Source organism: Coregonus clupeaformis, chromosome 34, assembly GCF_020615455.1.
Source record: "Coregonus clupeaformis isolate EN_2021a chromosome 34, ASM2061545v1, whole genome shotgun sequence".
Lineage (NCBI taxonomy): Eukaryota > Metazoa > Chordata > Actinopteri > Salmoniformes > Salmonidae > Coregonus > Coregonus clupeaformis.
Window position 1 is genome coordinate 39,282,452 of NC_059225.1, and position 21,765 is coordinate 39,304,216.

Genomic DNA, 21,765 nt, shown 5'->3' on the forward strand with positions numbered 1-21,765 from the left:
AATTACCTGACCACCGGCGCGCGGATGTCCCTCACCTTCCTCTCTATGTGTGTTTCCTTTCTGCTGCTGTTTTTTCCATTGTTGAATCTGAAATTGTAGGTCAAGGTCAAGTCAATGACCTGCTTACTCTTCAAGACTAAATATTGTATCCTTTTAATCACTATGTAGTAAAATGAACATGAACTTGCAGATAATACTCCTAAATATGTCAATGTATATAGGAGAGAGAACAAATTAATTGTCACTTTTTTTAAGTTATTATTTTCAAAAATTCCTCGTACTTTTAGTTGATACTGTAAAACCGTAAACAACAAACATTCAACAAGAAAATATGATTGGTATTAAGCAATATACATTAAATATTGCTAAGATTTAACAGCTATTCAACCCTGTAACAGCCATTCAACCCTGTAACATTGAAAAATGTGATGGGGTTGAATGTGACAGGGTTGAAGATTTTGTGCTAATCTGTTGCTAATTCGGGATGCTAGCAGCTAGCAGTGTGCCACATGGCCTTATTCAACAAAAGACATTGTTATACTTCATAGCTATAAAAACAATTCTTGGTAAAATCTTAACTATGAATTCCCCCAACAGAGTTGAATACCTGAGATTGACAAAGCCCATATGTGCTTAAAAAACATGAAATATTTATAAAAAGTGAGAGAGCAGCTTACCACTTGTCACACCAGGCTTCTCTGAAGACTTGTATGATGTCACTTCTCATAAATGATGTCCACAGGATCAAACCATTATTTAATTGTGAGTGGGGGTATTGTTGCGTTACGGGGTTGAAAGAAATACAAGGACAGGGGTAAAAGCCTGAATTTCTCAGAAAATAAAATGTCTTATGCTGAGAAAATGGATTATGCATAATAGGGGGGCATATACAATTAATTTAACAAAAAAAGCATTATTATTTAACACTGTGTACTCAAAATGAGTCACGCCATTTGCATGATGGTCAATAGGGACAGGCGAAATTCTTAATACTCCTAAGAAAAGCAAACATATAAGTATTGAAATTCATCTCTGTTTAAAATCATATTCTCTACTCCATATTAAAAACATGTAAAACTTTGAAATGTTGTAATTTAAGTGTAGTTTGATAAATGTTCTGACAAGTTATAACACTAGTACATCTTGGGACACTGACAATACTGAAATGTCACCGAATCTGTAGAATGACCCAGATAGAGTGCTAGATCACAGAAAAAATTATGCATTTGTATTTGATTATCATACACAGAATTGCAATCTTTTTCCATAAAAATAATTAAGCCTAGTCCTGGAAAATGACTTTCCTACACAAATTTACTACAATTACTTTACGGTGGTTGGAAAAGCAGTAATAGCCTTTTCTAAGTTAGTTTCCCTTGTGATTTCATGGGGTAAGTGTCATCATCATCGTCACCTGACCCACTTGCCCTCAGTCACACATATCATTTCTGTCTTTAGTTCTTTTTTTGGGGTAGATAAGCAGCCCACACTCTCAGGCCATGATGAGTTCACTTCCTGTGATGTCAGATACTGTCATTACATAGTGTCATCAAAAAGTCATATTTTAGGCATTTCAAGGCTGGTATAGAGGGCATTTGGATATTTCTTTAAAAAAGTGGGTATCTAGCACGTGGCAGCTTTAAAAAGTTGATATGATATCTGAGAGATACAGTATCTGGGAGTGTTTGGATTGCAGTTGGTTTTAAGGATGAACTTCTTTGGGTATCTGAGGAAAAAAAAGTGGATATTTGATATCCTAGGACATTCAGCTTTACGAAGTTATATTAAATTGTTGTAAGCCTACTCATTTACTGGGTATTTCACCTCAATATCTATATTTGACTATATTGCTTCAATGCTTCCTGCAAGTGCACAGACTCCACATACTGCCTTTGGCCAAGTCCACTATTGTGTAAACAAGCCATACTTCTCTGTGGAGATAGAGAGCGGCATTGCGTAAGCCCGCCTAGTATTGAAGTGTGAGTGAGAAAATAGCACCCCGGCGTTCTAAAAGCAGACTCTCTCTAACGTAGATGGCCCACTCTTTCCGCCAGTGGGTCAGTGGGTAAGGGAGGAGAGGAGAGCAGGGGAGGGGGAGCAATACAGATTTACCCAGGGAGGGAGTGGGTGGCGTGGGCTGCGGGGCATCTGGAAAGTCAGGAGGCTTCCAGGCAGAGTAGGCCGAGGATTACATGAAAAGAGAAAAAGAGAAATGATGCCAAAGCAAGGTCAGGTCGGCTCTTTGTCATCAGCTATTTCAGCACTGTCAAACAAACTGATGAGAGGGAAGGAGGAAAGTGTTGACATCATCATTCCGCATGTTCCTGCCATTTGCCCCTGCATTCTGCCCCCGCATTCTTCCATTCTTCCCCTGAATTCTTCTGATTTATTGTGTCTCAGCATATAATGACAAACACTTTATACACTGCATTATACATTCCTCAGTAGTATGATTTACAAAAACATTTAATTTATTTTTATAAGTGAACAAATATCAACATAGCATAACCATTAGAACAGTAACTAAATCAATGGTTTTACTGTTATTGTATAGTTGTGACAAGATATGGCATTTCACAACTATTTTCCATTCACTTCAGGTTTATCCATTGATTATGTAAACTGATAAATGTAGCTAATACACATTAGATATCTTCGTTCATTACATAGGCTCGTCATTATATAGTTGCAATTCAATGACTCAGACACGAGACATATGTGGCAGGATCTACAGACAATAACGGATTACAAAGGGAAAACTAGCCACGTCGCGGACACCGACGTCTTGCTCTCGGACAAGCTAAACACCTTCTTCGCCCGCTTTGAGGATAACACAGTGCCACTAATGCAACCCGCTCCCAAGGACTTTGGGCTCTCGTTCTCCGTGGCCGACGTTAGTAAGACATTTACATGTAAGCGTGTTAACCCTCGCAAGGATGCCGGCCCAGATGGTATCCCTAGCCGCGTCCTCAGAGCATGCGCAGACCAGCTGGCTGGAGTATTTACGGACATATTCAATCTTTCCCTATCCCAGTCTGCTGTCCCCACTTGCTTCAAGATGTCCACCATTGTTCCTGTACCCAAGAAAGCAAAGGGTAACTGAACTAAATGACTATCGCCGTGTAGCACTCACTTCTGTCATCATAAAGTACTTTGAGAGACTAGTTAAGGATCATATCACCTCCACCTTAACTGACATCCTAGACCCACCCCAATATGCATACCGCCCCAATAGATCCACAGACGAAAGAATTGCCATCGCGCTGCACACTGCCCTATCCCATCTTGACAAGAGGAATACCTATGTAAGAATGCTGTTCATTGACCATAGCTCAGCCTTCAACACCATAGTACCCTCCAAGCTCATCATTAAGCTCGGGGCCCTGGGTCTGAACTCCGTCCTGTGCAACTGGGTCCTGGTCTCCCTGATGGGCCGCCCCTAGGTGGTGATAATAGGAAACAACATCTCCACTAGGCTGATCTTCAACACAGGGGCCCCACAAGGGTGTGTGCTTAGCCCCCTCCTGCACTCCTTCTTCACCCCTGACTGCGTGGCCACGCACGCCTCCAACTCAATCATCAAGTTTGCAGATGACACAACAGTAGTAGGCCTGATTACCAACAATGACGAGACGGCCTACAGGGAGGAGGTGAGGGCCCTGGCGGAGTGGTGCCAGGAAAATAACCTCTCCCTCAACGTCAACAAAACGAAGGAGCTGATCGTGGACTTCAGGAGACAGCAGAGGGAGCACACCCCTATTCACATTGACAGGACCGCAGTGGAGAAGGTGAAAAGCTTCAAGTTCCTTGGCGTACACATAACTTACAATCTGAAATGGTCCACCCACGCAGACAGTGTGGTGAAGAAGGCGCAACAGCGCCTCTTCAACCTCAGGAGGCTGAAGAAATTTGTCTTGGCCCATAAGACCCTCACAAACTTTTGCAGATGCACAATTGAGAGCATCCTGTCGGGCTGTATCACCGCCTGGTAGGCTACTGCACCGCCCGCAACCGCAGGGCTCTCCAGAGGGTGGTGTGGTCTGCCCAACGCATCACCGGGGGCACACTGCCTGCCCTCCAGGACACCTACAGCACCCGATGTCACAGGAAGGCCAAAAAGATCATCAAGGACATCAACCACCTGAGCCACAGCCTGTTCACCCCGCTATCATCCAGAAGACGAGGTCAGTACTGGTGCATCAAAGGTGGGACCGAGAGACTGAAAAACAGCTTCCATCTCAAGGCCATCAGACTGTTAAATAGCCATCACTAGCTGGCTACTACCAGGTTACTCAACCCTGCACCTTAGAGGCTGCTGCCCTATCTACATAGAAATTGAATCACCGGTCACTTTAATAATGGAACACTAGTCACTTTAATAATGTTTACATACTATTTTACTCATTGCATATGTATATACTGTATTCTACTGTATTTTAGTCAATGCCACTCCAACATTGCTCGTCCTAATATTTATATATTTCTTAATTCCATTCTTTTACTTTTAGATTTGTGTGTATTGTTGTGAATTGTTAGATACTACTGCACTGTTGGAGCTAGGAACACAAGCATTTCGCCACACCCGCAATAACATCTGCTAAATATGTGTATGTGAACAATAACTATTGATTTAATATTATATAGGCTCTTCATCTTGACCTCATCTAGGCCTACTCTCACCAAAAGAAGGGATATAGTGCTCTCTTGTGGCAAGATTTAAAAATGTTTCTTTTTTTTTTTTTTTTTTTTTTTTTTTTTACAGAGAACCAGAAAAGTATTTTCAAGACCACCATAACTCTTGAAGAGCTTAATAAACGGACGATTAACAGTTACATGTAATGACTCAATTTGTTTTGTCGAGGAAAACCAAACATATCCTGGAGTATTATGTTGATGTAGCACCAATCGGATTCACAACAATCAGCTTGGACCGAAGCCAAGCTCTGGGTTCCTTGTAAAGTTTACCAGGTCAACGACCGGATGTGTTACTAGTTAATAGAAAGCCTCTCTCCCACACACACAAATAAGCATTCAACAGAACTTTGCCACATTGGACATTTTCAGTTGTCTGAGCTACACTGTAGCCTCCATTCTCAGAACCAAAACAAACACACACAGGCACACACACGCTTTAACACCCAACCTATGGCCTTTCAAGACAGTGTTTGGATATTCAGAGAATATGAACTATAGTATGCTCTAACAAGGTGTAGTGGTGCTGAGTTGAGATCATTTCACCACTATGTGTTTTGTGTTACTATTATATATCACTTTGAATTTTAAAGTTGCAACATTTACGGCCAGATTCCTGGACACAGATTAAGCCCATGGACTAACAAACACGCTCAATGGAAAATCACCAGGACTGGCTTAAAGACTTGTTCTAGAGGATTGAAAACCTCCCGTTTTGGACTCCATGTGGCAATATATCGCTCATACATGCATAATAAACCATCTGCAGTCCTCTCCCAATGGAGAAAGGCACAGAATCCTTACATTCTTACCTGGCATCATTTAGTGCATGAGATACCGACTCTTTCATGTCATGTAGTGAGCATGCGCTCTGAAGCGAGTGGGATTGCCTGGCTGCATGCGCTTACCACCAGTTATTTTGATAACAGGAAAAATACATTGAACACATCGATCAAATCCAGAAGAAAACATTTGGAATTAGAATTTAGATCTATTAGACCTTGGTATTAGTTTAATTTATCTCTTTCAATAGCCTACACTTCTCTGGAAACCAAGCAGAAAATGACGTGCGCTAAAGATGGCATTGTAGCCAGACAAATACATTAGAAGTGTCACGATCGTCTAAATAAGCGGACCAAGGCGCAGCGTTGCGAGTGAACATGATGACTTTTAATTAGAAAAGCACGTCAATACAAAACAAAAGACGAAAGTGAAGTCCAATAGTAACAAAGACTAAACTTGGAACAAAAACCCACAACCCACATGAGAACACAGACAGAATAAATATGGCTCCCAATCAGAGATAACGAGCCGACAGCTAACACTCGTTACCTCCGATTGGGAGTCACACGACACCACAATTAACACACCCAAAACACAACCAACCGAATACACCCTTACAACCAACCCCACAACAAATACCCAACAAAACAAACACACCCTGGTTCATTCACAACGTCCCGGAACCAGAGCGTGACAAGAAGACAATAGTCAACCCGATCAGAAACACTATGCTCACAAGTCACAACCTGTATCTCCTAAATAGTGTCACTGGTGTATTTCGTTAGAATTTTGGAATATATTGCGCAATAGACTATACTTTTTTTTTTACGAAGCACGTATCACAACACAACACACATATAACTTTGATGCGCTCGAGAAATGTATACTGCAAACTTTCACCCACTTTTTAGATAAGAAAATATCGCCCTACCTTTCTGTTGTCAACCATCCATCCAAATCAAATAATTCCATGTGTCCACCATTTGTCCTGATAATAATCCAACACTGCAGTTGATTGCCAGCGATCATCATTCATCACGTAGGCAAATGCTATATATATAATCATTACACAACTTTCAAGGAGTAGGACTTTGATGCAAACATATACTGAAAGTAAGCTATAACTTTTCCATTGTATAAATTACATTATTACAATTGTTTGCTTGCCACACTAGTCTGTACAACAAAGGGAATTAGCTACAACCAAACATTAAGGGACAATGTTGATTGGCAGGTGGAATGATGTCCAATGAGGTTGCAAGGTTAAAGTGGTAGGCGGGGTCAGATCGGCACAGCATTGTCCAATGAGGCTGTGGGGTGAGCCCAAGCAAGTGCACAGCTCATGAACGACACAGTCTTTTTTTTTTTATGATCTTTGTGCACAACGTGATGACGAAGTACACAATTTCTGGGGACCCATTTTGGCTTGTGAGCACTACTTTCAGAACTACTGGCTAAAAAGTATATAAAAGTACCAGAAAAACTCTTTAATCTGGGTCTGGACACTGGCCAATACAGTGGTTAGAACACTGATGACTTTAAATAAGGAGGGAATGGTAGCCTGGTCCCAGATCTGTTTGTGCTATCATGTCAACTCCATGTCAAACATGTTTGGGACCAGGCTATGTGTCTGGGACCAGGCTAAGGGAATGTTGCATTTGATCAGTATTCGAACAGGGTTATAGGGTATAATAGTGTTTGTAGGGCTGAACAGTCTCAAAGCTCCTCTTTGTATGTTCTCTCTGCTCTGAGGAGCACTATGTGAATGTACTTACTCTGATCACATCTGTTCAAATACACTCATTCTGTGTACGACCGGTGAAATTGTAAGTGGCATGTTGTTGGAATAAGTGAATAAAGACGCTTTTGAGATATGGAAGTGCTGACTTTAATATTTTACTGAAAATGACTCAAAATGAATTGATTAATACATGCGCGGTGTGTCTTGTGGTAGCAGTTGCAAACCGTTGCTAACATTTAGCTTTGAACTGGGTTGTGTGAGCTTGTGTCGTAATGAAAATGGAAAAGGCCGATGGCAGCCAGTGTGCTGGTTCATAAAGAATATACCCATGACACGCACACGCATGCATGCACGCACGCACACACATATCCATATGCACATACAAGCACACACACACGGCGGGACACACAAGCACACACAAATGGCGGGACACACACACACACACGGTGGCACACTCACACATGCATGCACACACAGATCAGATGCATGCAAACGCACAAACACACATTTTGATGTGCTAGCCCTTACAACAACACGTGAAAAAACACATGGTTTTCACATATGACATTTTCACATGAGTCAGACACGTGGTTTTAGGACATGTGTGATGTCTCACATGAATTTTTCACGTGAACAGAGAAGTGGTTTTTGGACACGTGTGAAGTTTCACATGGACTTTTCACATGTTCATGTTTCACATGACTCAGACTCATATGGTTTCCCAACATTTCACATGTGATATATAAACTTTGCATGTGTGCTTTTGTAACTGGCTTTTAGAACCCGGGTCTCCCATGGGAGAAGCCAACGTGTTGACCATTTGCCAAGAGGGTCAACACTCATTTTAAAGTCGCAGGCAGGGCTACCTCATCAAGTGACCATGAGCACCTGTGCGTCAATCTAAGTAACATAATAAAAAAATCCCCATCAAAATCCGTCAGTTAGAGATATAATTTTTGTTGCATGGGCAGTGTCTCAAACCACCACATCCGACTATGTCGGCCTTCCGCACCTACCGTGGAAGGTGGCCGAGCTACAGCGTTGTTTGTCAGACCATGAGACATCCCAAAAATCGTTTTTCGGGATGTCTAATGGTCTGACTAACAATGCTGTAGCTCGGCCACTTTCCACTGCAGATGCGGAAGGCTGACATAGGTGAGAAGACCGATTTTTTGGTGAGAAAACTGAACAGTTTGGCCTACAAACTAATATGACCACTCTATGGAAAGGGGAGACTCTCTGAAGGTAACTCATACAAACAAAAGTATGGAGGTAGTTTGGTGACAACAAAAATAAAGGGTTAAATATCTGTCCAAAAAACCAATAATATTTCCTGAGCTTTCTTAAATCGCATAGATAAAGGACAGACACTTCAAAACTCAAATACTGTACCTAAATGATCCATGGTATGACCATCTTAAAAAAAGTCTATATGTTAACTTAGTACCCCCCACACTTTCTTTAACCTCAAAGTCAACTTGTTTTGACATCGCAATGTTGTTTTTAGCTGTATAGATTATGTATTTTGGATGTTTTCAGTGTATTTTGAACTCCCCCGAAAAAATTGTGCACTAAAATAACAAAAAGTTAACTTAAGTTACATGTTAAAAAGGATAAATAAGGAGACACGGAGCGCTAGCTTCTCAGTTCTTTTTATTAGGCTTCTTCCAACTGTCACTGACCAACGTATGACAATTGTAATGTAGACACAGCGAGTCAGGAAGCAGGTGCAGTTGGAGAGTTTAATATAAACAAACACGTAACGGTACAAAGACAAGGAATGCGTCTGAACATGGAAACAGAGAATAACGGCTGATGGGAAATAATGGAGTGCTATATCTAGGGGGAGTAATCAGGGAAGTGATAAGGTCCAGGTGTGCCTGATGATGAGGTGCAGGTGTGAGTAATGAAGGGTTGCCAGGACCGGTGGTTAGTAAACCGGCGACGTTGAATGGGGAGGAACAGGAGTAGACGTGACAGTACCCCCCTTCCCCCGATGAGTGGCTCCAGCTGCAGGACGACGCCAGCCAGGAGGACGGCCCTGAGGGCGAGGAGCGGGCTGGTCCGGACGGCGAAGGTGGAAATCTCGGATGATGTTGGGATCTAGAGTGTCATCCACCAGGACCCAACACCGCTCCTCTGGACCGTACCCCTCCCAGTCCACCAGGTGCTGGAGCCGACCCACACAACGTCTGGAGTCCAGGAGGGATCTGACGGCATAGGCGAGACCTCCCTCGGTGTCCAGAGGAGGCAGAGGGGTGTCGTGCGGAACTGCCTCAGCCAGGGGACCAGGAACCACCGGCCTGAGGAGAGAAACATGAAAAGAAGGTGAGATTCGGTAGTCAGTGGGGAGCTGTAATCTGTATGTAACCTCATTGACCCTCCGGAGGACCTTGAATGGCTCCACAAACCGGGGGCTCAGCTTCTTGCAGGGCAGGCGGAGTGGGAGGTTCCTGGTGGAGAGCCAGACGCGATCACCAGGATGGAACACGGGCGCCTCACTGCGGTGGCGATCATCTGACGCTCCTTCTGACGGTCGACAGCGTGCTAGAGCCTCACGTGGGCATCACTTCAAACCCCCACTGCACGCTGGAACCCTTCGTCCACCGCAGGGGCTTCGGTCTGGCTCAGAGTCCACGGAGCCAGGGCTGGGTGATAACCCAGGACACACTGGAAGGGAGTCAGCCTGGTGGAGGAGTGACGTAATGAATTCTGGGCGTACTCAGGGAAGAAATCAGGCCCACTCCCCCTGCCGGTCCTGGCAGTGACTACTGAGGAACCTCCCCAGCTCCTGGTTCATCCTCTCCACCTTCCCGTTGGACTGAGGCCGGTACCCAGAAGTGAGGCTGACCGTGACCCCCAGTTTCTCCATGAATACCTTCCATACCCATGACGTGAATTGGGGGCCACGGTCGGAGACGATGTCCTCCGGAAGGCCATAGTACCGGAAGACCTGCTGAAACAGCGCCTCAGCGACCTGGAGAGCGGTTGGGAGACTAGAGAGAGGAATACATTTAGAGAATCTGTCCACAACCACCAGAATGGTGGTGAAACCGTCAGAGTAGGGGAAATCGGTGACAAAGTCAATGGACAGATGAGACCAGGGATGCTGAGGCATGGGAAGGGGAAGGAACTTCCCTGCTGGAGCGTGCCGGGGGGGATTTTGTTTGGGCACATACTGAGCATGAGTTGATATAGTGAGCCACGTCCTAAAGCAAGATGGGCCACCAGTATTTCTCAGCGATGGAGTGAATGGTGCGAGTCATACCTGGGTGTCCAGCGGTGAGGGATGTGTGCACCTGAGTCAACAGCCTATCCCTTACATCCGAGGGGACGTAGATGCGTTCAGGAGGGCAGGTAGCGGGGGCGGGTTCCCTCTCCAGAGCATGATGGGATGTCCACATCTACATCCCAAAACACAGGGCCAACGATAAGAGAGGGATAGGCTGGAGGCTGGTTGGCACTAACCGGACTCTCAACAGACGGTGAGGGAAAGCAGGTCCTCTGGCATCATGGTGCCCAGGCACTGATTCTCATCCTCGACCAGGAGATGGTGGGGTTATGACATTGAAGCCATGGGAGGCCGAGGATGACCTTGTGCGTGGGTGCAGTGATGATGAGGAAGGGTACGCTTTCCAGGTGCATAGGTCCCACTGTGAGGGTGAGTGGTGCTGTGATGTGTGTGATGTTCCCGGATCCCAGTGGCCGACCATCCAACGCTTGAACCGGAAATGGAGAGGAGAGCGGGTATGAAGGGATCTTCAGTGAGGAGGAAAGGGCCTGGTCAATGAAATTCCCCACGGCACCGGAGTCCACTAAGCTAGTGATATAGATACTGGAAAAGGGTTTGGTGGAAAGTGAGGATGGTGGAATACTCACACCAAACCCAGGAGACAGATGATCACGGGACCGTCCCTCTGCTGTTGTGGACCCCGGGTTGGGACATATCGGACACTGTTGAAGCTGGTGCCCCTCCTGTCCACAATAGGGACAGAGCCCCAGCTGTCTCCGACGGTGTCGCTCAGCTGCGGGGAGGCGGTGGCCCCTACCTCTATGGATTCAGGCTCTGACTCAAATTAGTTAACGAAGGAGGGAGAGAGGTGATGGTGGTGCCGACGCTCCCGCAGAAGGTTATCCAGACGGATTGGCCATGACGATAAGTGTGTCCAAGGAGAGGGTGTCATCTCGGCACGCCAACTCTGTCTGGATCTCCTCTCGCAATCCTCTTCGGAATAGGGTGCGGAGCACCGGCTCATTCCATCCGCTGGATGCTGCCACTGTCCTGAAGGTGAGGGTGTACTCCGCAGCGGTTTGGCCTTCCTGCTGTAGGTGGAGTAAGCACTCACCTCCATCTCTGCCCTCTGGTGGACCCCCTGAACAAAGCCCACTCCAACGCCCATCCAGTCAGCAGGGAAGTAACCTCTCGGTGGTGGGCGCTCCAATCTGATGAGCGAAATAGAGGGAGCACTGAAGTAGGATGCCACGGCATCTTGATTGAGTCCTGTCGTATTTGTCCGGGAGGGACAAACGGACCTCACTGACCTGGACGGACTGTTGGATGGGCTGGGATGCTGGGTCACTTGGTCGACACGTAGGAGAGAATCCTCCGCCAAAGGGAGGTGAAGCCCCTCGGGCAACGTCGAGACGTTGAAGAACATAGAGGACCTCATCCATAGCCGTCCCCAGTTGAGCCAGCTGGTCGTGGTGTTGGCGAAGTAGGTCTCCCTGTTCGCTGACCATCTGGGAGATGCCTTGATCAACTGCTGCTTCCATGTGGTGAGGCGTTATTCTGTAATGTAGACGCAGGGAGTCAGGAAGCAGGTGGAGAGTTTAATATAAACGAACACATAACGATACAAAAACAAGGAATGTGTCTGAACATGGAAACAGAGACAATAACGGCTGATGGGAAATAACAGAGTGCTATACCTAGGGGGAGTAATCAGGGAAGTGATAAGGTCCAGGTGTGCCTGATGATGAGGCGCAGGTGTGAGTAATGAAGGGTTGCCAGGACCGGTGGTTAGTAAACCGGCAACGTCGTACGCCGGAGGGGAGGAGCAGGATTAGACGTGACAAAAAGAAATGGCTCAGAAATATGAATGAATTGTGTTTAACACACTTGAATCATTATACTCAGGTAGGCTGATGTGAAAGGGAGATTTTCACGTGTGGAATTTTCTTACATGTGAATCTGCTAATTAGATGTTAAGATATTAATGTTTTTCACATGGGAACTTTCAATTACACATGTAAAAGTGAGATTTTCACATGTGAAGGTTTTTAACATGTAAAACCACAAATTTCACGTACAACTGCATTTCACATGTGAGGTGAAAACATGTTTTTCTAAATTTAAAGATGCATTCTACAGAAATCGCTACACCATTTCCTGGTTACTAAAATTCTAATAGTTTGCCTAATATCAGTTTAGTTTACAAAAGAACTCATTGTACCATCTAAACCGCTGTGAAATATATTTTCCATAAACAAAAATATGGCATTTTCAGGTGTTTGAAAATGGTGTACAGAACCAAAAGTAAAAGACGCAAAAACTAAACGTAAGCAAGGGAAGCACAGAAATAGCGTACATAGAACAGATCTACTGCTTCTTAGACTTGCTTTCAATAAGAATGACAGATCTATAACTCACATTTCTATGTTAATTTGGTCAGGTCGCCCAAAAAGTTACATAGAGTGGCTTGCCAAAGTTTTCACCCCCCTTGGCATTTTTCCTATTTTCTTGCCTTACAACCTGGAATTAAAATTGATTTTTTGGGGGTTTGTATCATTTGATTTACACAACATGCCTACCACTGAAGATGCAAAATATTTTTCTTGTGAAACAAACAAGAAATAAGACAAAAAAAATACAGAAAACTTGAGCGTGCATAACAGTTAACCTCCCCAAAGTAAATACTTTGTAGAGCCACCTTTTGCAGCAATTACAGCTGCAAGTCTCTTGGGGTATGTCTCTATGAGCTTGCCACATCTAGCCACTGGGATTGTTGCCCATTCTTCAAGGCAAAACTGCTCTAGCTCCTTCAAGTTGGATGGGTTCCGCTGGTGTACAGCAATCTTTAAGTCATACCACAGATTCTCAATTGGATTGAGGTCTGGGCTTTGACTAGGCCATTCCAAGATATTTAAATGTTTCCCCTTAAACCACTCAAGTGTTGCTTTAGAAGTATGCTTAGGGTCATTGTCCTGCTGGAAGGTGAACCTCCGTCCCAGTCGGAAATCCCTGGAAGACTGAAACAGGTTTCCCTCAAGAATTTCCCTGTAGTTATCGCCAACCATCATTCCTTCAATTCTGACCAGTTGCCTAGTCCCTGCCAATGAAAAGCATCCCCACAGCATGATGCTGCCACCACCATGCTTCACTGTGGGGATGGTGTTCTCGGGGTGATGAGAGGTGTTGGGTTTGCGCCAAATATATCGTTTTCCATGATGGGCAAAAAGCTAAATTGTAGTCTCATCTGACCAGAGTACCTTCTTCCATATGTTTGGGGAGTCTCCCACATGCCTTTTGGCGAACACCAAACGTGTCTGCTTATTTTTTTCTTTAAACAATGGCTTTTTTCTACCCACTCTTCCGTAAAGCCCAGCTCTGTGGAGTGTGCGGCTTAAAGTGGTCCTATGGACAGATACTCCAATCTCCGCTGTGGAGCTTTGCAGCTCCTTCAGGTTATCTTTGGTCTCTTTGTTGCCTCTCTGATTAATATCCTCCTTGCCTGGTCCATGAGTTTTGGTGGGCAGCCCTCTCTTGGCAGGATTGTTGTGGTGCCATATTCTTTATTGGCATGACAAGAAACATATCAATGCTGCCAAAGCTAACATGTCACAGAACAGACTAGAAGCAACCCGAAGTTAAAGTAAGAATATGAAGACTATTATATATGACATATACATAACTCTCCTCCTCCCTCTCGTCTTTCCCTGCCTTCGATGCACTCACTTACTTACATTAAAGGCACAATCTGGAAGATTTCGAGCTGTACAATGGTCATTCAATCTATGATATACCCATTGATTCCTGAAGAAACTAACTTATAAATGCCACATGGGCTTACTAAAACGGTATTACCTTATCATAACTCACAATATAAGTTTGTAATGATACATTGTTCATATTTTGTGGTCATGGGTAACTTTTTGGGGTGCCCCTTTTCTTTAAGCTGTTTTTGTTTCAGCTATTATTTTTTATCACCAATGGAACATCAAATCAGCAAAAATGCTAGTTTCTATAGTCCCTGTATAATGGATAAATAAAGTGATATTCTATTTTTATTTTATTATTTTTTATTCTATTCTAATACATTATATTATTTTGTATTCAAAACTAATTAGGCTACTTTATAGTTCAAATTCGAAACTTGACACACATCATCATCCTAATGACAGTTCCCAAATCTAAGTAACCCTATTGTTCCTCCAATAGATGAAAATTGGCTGAAATACATTACAGACTTAATGCTTTTTTCATAGATAGGCCGAATATAAACACAATGCGTATATCGTTCCATGTGAACAAGGTATGGCTTTAAGAAATAGGCAGTCACCCCTCCCTCTACAGAAAAAAACGACATCATTCGGTTGAGAAGCCAATGAAAAAGCCGGATCCATAAGCGAGAGAAGTAGTATGTCTGTTCTTGTAAACTAGCGTGCCATGTAGCCTACATTCGGCTGTGTGTATGTGTGTGAGAGTGAGTGCTGTGTGCGTGTCTGAATGTGAGCAAGTTCAGTAAAAGTAACCTACATAGCTCGCGCGCTCTTTGTAGAATTATTTTGCAAAGCCGAGGAAGACAAAGTCGAAACTACTATGATGTATTAATTTGGGACATGGGAAACCAGCTACCAGGACTGGCTACGTCGCTACAAAACTAAATGAACGCACAAGAACGAAGTCGGTTTTAGTTCAAATTGGTCCTAATCCAGCCTGTCACAAATAACGGATTTGGTCGCTATCATGTCTAGAATTTGACCAGCACAGAGTTTATCTTCAACCTGATTTCGGGGGCTGATTTATCTCTTCAACAGAAGTTGAGCGTGTCATCTTTGTGTGTGGTGTGTGCGTTCATGTGTAAATGTGTGTGACTGTTAGACGTGCAAACTGCTGTACATTCCCAATGAATGCACTGTAGTTGTCGCATGGCTTCACACCAGAGTACATATAGCAACTAAAATAGTTTGGTGAAGCCATATTCGTAAAAGTTCAGTATGTTGAAGACTCTAACCAAGAAGCTAAGAAGACACTCACTCAACGAGATACATCCCTTTCAGTTCAAGGTAAGCATAATAGGTTCGTAGTATTGTCGAATCCCCCCCCGTAGTAACATCGTCCCCCCCAAATGAAAAATATACGTTGTAACAGTGTTATTATAATAGTATAATTTCACTAAATAAAGAATGCAACAACAACCAGTTGTGGGTTTATAGCCAATTGATTGCAGCAATATTTTGAGTTATGTTGGATATTGACCCTTCTATATTAATTAGTTTTCCATTATGCAGAGTGTTTTTGCTCGGGCCTGTGCTTTTATATGAATGACCTGGTTACTTCGAAAGAGACTCCTGCAACCACACACACCTGAAACAGCGTATCAATTATGTGGGCTGTAGAGTATTTTTGCTCTTACTTCAAATCAGGCATTTAACGTTCAAAGGAATTTGCTAGATACACACTATGCAAACAATTTCACACACAGGTGTGTATGCACACACACACACTACCTCAACTGTTGCACACTTATATGCAGAAATCCATACTCATACAGGCTGATTTGACCACCCATAACGTGCACACAAAATAGCTCACATGTATAAACATTAAAACACACATTTTTGACAGTTCAGTTCTGTATAACATCAGTATTACACAAACTCATTTCGATTTACTTCATTACACACACACACACACACACACACACACACACACACACACACACACACACACACACCATCGCCCTACTTCAATTTATTGCACATCTGGTTCTCCTCTGAAAGGGGAATCTGGCTTTTAGTAACTTGTGTGTGTATGCTCAGCAGTGTTTCCACCCTAAACTGCCCAGAATGCTTTAACACACACACATGCACACACACATTTCCTGGCCTGCTTAAACCACACTTATGATTTGCCCATCCAACAGCTGTTCAACTCTGCAGACAGTCTCCTCAGAGTCCAAAGAGCTCTAGCAGTGTTTCCCTAGACTAGAGGTTATCTTAGGTGGAGCGCTAAGGACTTTGCAGCAATATACAGTGGGGAAAAAAAGTATTTAGTCAGCCACCAATTGTGCAAGTTCTCCCACTTAAAAAGATGAGAGAGGCCCGTAATTTTCATCATAGGTACACGTCAACTATGACAGACAAATGGAGAAAAAAAAATCCAGAAAATCACATTGTAGGATTTTTAATGAATTTATTTGCAAATTATGGTGGAAAATAAGTATTTGGTCACCTACAAACAAGCAAGATTTCTGGCTCTCACAGACCTGTAACTTCTTCTTTAAGAGGCTCCTCTGTCCTCCACTCGTTACGTGTATTAATGGCACCTGTTTGAACTTGTTATCAGTATAAAAGACACCTGTCCACAACCTCAAACAGTCACACTCCAAACTCCACTATGGCCAAGACCAAAGAGCTGTCAAAGGACACCAGAAACAAAATTGTAGACCTGCACCAGGCTGGGAAGACTGAATCTGCAATAGGTAAGCAGCTTGGTTTGAAGAAATCAACTGTGGGAGCAATTATTAGGAAATGGAAGACATACAAGACCACTGATAATCTCCCTCGATCTGGGGCTCCACGCAAGATCTCACCCCGTGGGGTCAAAATGATCACAAGAACGGTGAGCAAAAATCCCAGAACCACACGGGGGGACCTAGTGAATGACCTGCAGAGAGCTGGGACCAAAGTAACAAAGCCTACCATCAGTAACACACTACGCCGCCAGGGACTCAAATCCTGCAGTGCCAGACGTGTTCCCCTGCTTAAGCCAGTACATGTCCAGGCCCGTCTGAAGTTTGCTAGAGTGCATTTGGATGATCCAGAAGAGGATTGGGAGAATGTTATATGGTCAGATGAAACCAAAATAGAACTTTTTTGGTAAAAACTCAACTCGTCGTGTTTGGAGGACAAAGAATGCTGAGTTGCATCCAAAGAACACCATACCTACTGTGAAGCATGGGGGTGGAAACATCATGCTTTGGGGCTGTTTTTCTGCAAAGGGACCAGGACGACTGATCTGTGTAAAGGAAAGAATGAATGGGGCCATGTATCGTGAGATTTTGAGTGAAAACCTCCTTCCATCAGCAAGGGCATTGAAGATGAAACGTGGCTGGGTCTTTCAGCATGACAATGATCCCAAACACACCACCCGGGCAACGAAGGAGTGACTTCGTAAGAAGCATTTCAAGGTCCTGGAGTGGCCTAGCCAGTCTCCAGATCTCAACCCCATAGAAAATCTTTGGAGGGAGTTGAAAGTCCGTGTTGCCCAGCGACAGCCCCAAAACATCACTGCTCTAGAGGAGATCTGCATGGAGGAATGGGCCAAAATACCAGCAACAGTGTGTGAAAACCTTGTGAAGACTTACAGAAAACGTTTGACCTGTGTCATTGCCAACAAAGGGTATATAACAAAGTATTGAGAAACTTTTGTTATTGACCAAATACTTATTTTCCACCATAATTTGCAAATAAATTCATTAAAAATCCTACAATGTGATTTTCTGGAATTTTTTTTCTTATTTTGTCTGTCATAGTCGACGAGTACCTATGATGAAAATTACAGGCCTCTCTCATCTTTTTAAGTGGGAGAACTTGCACAATTGGTGGCTGACTAAATACTTTTTTTCCCCACTGTAAATGAGATGGATTCATGTTCTTTGTTCTGCCTGTCAGTCATAATATGTCAGTCATCAACCATCAGCTTTACACGCTGATGGGGGGAAAAAGTTTGACGTGTGGTTTGATTGGGCAGTTTTCCGAGGTAACAGTGGTCGAAATTGCGAAACCTATATTGATTGGACTCTTTCATGCGGTAAAGTGCAGTGATTGGTCAAAATTGCAAGCTCTCGCATATGTATGCTATCGTGGAATCCTGGAGAGACTGTTTGTTTAATGTAGGGTATAGAGGGACTTTATATTGTGAATGGGTCACTCACCTCATCTTACCTCACCTCAACCTTCACCATTGTGTAGCAACCAGGTTTGGGATCAATTCTGAATTGTAAATATTATATTTAATTAATTAACTTACATGTTGTTCAATATGGGGAAAATACTACATTTGGAATGCATTAGTTTAACCCTCAAATTGACACTGAGACCTTCAAAAATAAGCCAAACAAATGAAATGATTGCTGGAAATATAATTGGCTATTCTAAACACTTGAAATAAATTCTACTTCTTGTCACTCAAATTCTACATCTTTTGGGGTGTGGCAAATTGAATTGAATTTCAATTTATGAGTTGAATGGGAGTCAGTTCCAAATTCTGAATTGAGCCCAGCCCTGGTAGCAACCAACTCCTACTTCATGGTTGTATGGCAGCCATTTTGTGCCACCATTGCACATTTTGAATGACCTGGTGGAGATTGTGGAATCCCTCAACCCACTTTGTGCCTACCTATAGTGTATTCGGAAAGTATTCAGACCCCTTCACTTTTTCCACATTTTGTTACTTTACAGCCTTATTCTAAAATTGATTAAATTGTTTTTCCCCCTCACACAATACCCCATAATGACAAAGCAAAAACAGGTTTTTAGATTATATTTTCAAATGTGTATATACATACACTACCTTTCAAAGGTTTGGGGTCAAATAGAAATGTCCTTGTTTTCTGAAGAAAATCATTTTTTTGTCCATTGAAATAACATCAAATTGATCAGAAATACAGTGTAGACATTGTTAATGTTGTAAATGGCTATTGTAGCTGGAAACGGCTGATTTTTTTTATGGAATATCTACATAGGCTTACAGAGGCCCATTATCAGCAACCATCAGTCCTGTGTTCCAATGGCACGTTGTGTTTGCTAATCCAAGTTTATAATTTTAAAAGGCTAATTGATCATTAGAAAACCCTTTTGCAATTATGTTAGCACAGCTGAAAACTGTTGTGCTGATTTAAAGAAGCAATACAACTGGCCTTCTTGAGACTAGTTGAGTATCTGGAGCATCAGCAATTGTGGGTTCGATTACAGGCTCAAAATGGCCAGAAACAAATAACTTTCTTCTGAAACTCGTCAGTCTATTCTTGTTCTGAGAAATGAAGGCTATTCCATGCGAGAAATTGCCAAGAAACTGAAGATCTCGTACAATGCTGTGTACTACTCCCTTCACAGAACAGCGTAAACTGGCCAGAATAGAAAGAGGAGTGGGAGGCCCCGATGCACAACTGAGCAAGAGGACAAATACATTAGTGTCTAGTTTGAGAAACAGACGCCTCACAGGTCTTCAACTGGCAGCTTCATTAAATAGTACCCGCAAAACACCAGTCTCAACGTCAACAGTGAAGAGGCGACTCCGGGATGCTGACCTTCTAGGCAGAGTTGCAAAGAAAAAGCCATATCTCAGACTGGCCAATAAAAAGAAAATATTAAGATGGACACTCCTGCGTTGTCTTGGCTGTGTGCTTAGGGTCGTTGTCCTGTTGGAAGGTGAACCTTCGCCCCAGTCTGAGGTTCTGAGCCCTCTAGAGCAGGTTTTCATCAATTCATCCAGACACAAAAGAGAAATAGGCAAAATAACATTTATATTCAGAGCAATAAAGAAATTGAATAATATATCTGAGCAAACCAGAAACTTTCAATATATAAATTCAAACAATACTTTAGAACTATTTAAATATAATACATTTGAAGGTTGTGCAGGACTATGGTAGATGAAGGAATCAATCAATCTTTTCAGACTGTTAGAGTATTTATCTGGTCAATATGTCAGTGTATTATGTCTGTCTGTAACAGTGTGTTATATGTGAAAATGTGATCGTATTATAAATTGTATTTTAATGGGACTCTTGGAAGATTAGTCCAAATGAGGACTAAAAGAGATTAAAATAAAATAAAATCAAGGATCTCTCAGTAGCTCCGTTCATCTTTCCCTCGATCCTGACTAGTCTCCCAGTCCCTGCCGCTGAAAAACATCCCCACAGCATGATGCTGCCCCCACCATGCTTCACCGTAGGGATGGTGCCAGTTTTCCTCCAGATGTGACGCTTGGAATTAAGGCCAAAGAGTTCAATCTTTAGGTGCCTTTTGTCAAACTCCAAGCGGGCTGTCATGTGCCTTTTTACTTTAAACAGCTTGGAAAATTCCAGAAAATGATGTCATGGCTTTAGAATCTTCTAATAGGCTAATTGACATCATTTGAGTCAATTGGAGGTGTACCTGTGAATGTATTTCAAGGCCTACCTTCAAATTCTTTGCTTGACATCATGGGAAAATCAAAATAAATCAGCCAAGACCTCAGAAAAAACAGTCTGGTTCATCCTTGGGAGCAATTTCCAAACGCCTGAAGGTACCACGTTCATCTGTACAAACAATAGTATGCAAGTATAAACACCATGGGACCACACAGCCGTCATACCGCTCTGGAAGGAGACGCGTTCTGTCTCCTAGAGATTAACGTACTTTGGTACGAAAAGTGCAAATCAATCCCAGAACAACAGCAAAGGACCTTGTGCAGATGCTGGAGGAAACAGGTACAAGAGTCCTATATCGACATAACCTGAAAGGCCACTCAGCAAGGAAGAAGCCACTGCTCCAAAACCGCCATAAAAAAGCCAGACTACGGTTTGCAACTGCACATGGGGACAAAGATCATACTTTTTGGAGAAATGTCCTCTGGTCTGATGAAACAAAAATAGAACTGTTTGGCCATAATGACCATCGTTATGTTTGGAGGAAGAAGGGGGTATATTGCAAGTCGAAGAACACCATCCCAAACATGAAGCACGGGGGGTGGCAGCATCATGCTGTTGGGGTTCTTTGCTGCAGGAGGGACTGGTGCACTTCACAAAATAGATGGCATCATGAGGAAGGACAATTATGTGGATATATTGAAGCAACATCTCAAGACATCAGTCAGAAAGTTAAAGCTTGGTCGCAAATGGGTCTTCCAAATGGACAATGACCCCAAGCATACTTCCAAAGTTGTGGCAAAATGGCTTAAGGACAACAAAGTAAAGGTATTGGAGTTGCCATCACAAAGCCCTGACCTCAATCTTATACAACATTTGTGGGCAGAACTGAAAAAGTGTGTGCGAGCAAGGAGGCCTACAAACCTGACTCAGTTACACCAGCTCTGTCAGGAGGAATGGGCCAAAATTCACCCAATTTATTGTGGGAAGCTTGTGGAAGGCTACCCGAAACGTTTGACCCAAGTTAAACAATTTAAAGGCAATGCTACCAAATACTAATTGAGTGTATGTAAACTTCTGACCCACTGGGAATGTGATGAAATAAATAAAAGCTGAAATAAATCATTCTCTCTACTATTATTCTGACATTTCACATTCTTAAAATAAAGTGGTGATCCTAACTGACCTAAGACA

General features: G+C 43.1%; 1 protein-coding gene across 1 annotated transcript in view; it reads left to right on the plus strand.

Moving 5' to 3' along the window:
- The first annotated feature begins 14,859 nt into the window (after positions 1 to 14,859).
- The window catches only part of LOC121539657, a 48,312-nt gene continuing 41,406 nt past the window's right edge, over positions 14,860 to 21,765 (plus strand). The window contains exon 1 of the mRNA XM_041848326.2: positions 14,860 to 15,502. Within this exon, the coding sequence (XP_041704260.1) occupies positions 15,434 to 15,502 (69 nt within the window). The 5' untranslated portion in view covers positions 14,860 to 15,433. The remainder of the gene's footprint in view (positions 15,503 to 21,765) is intronic.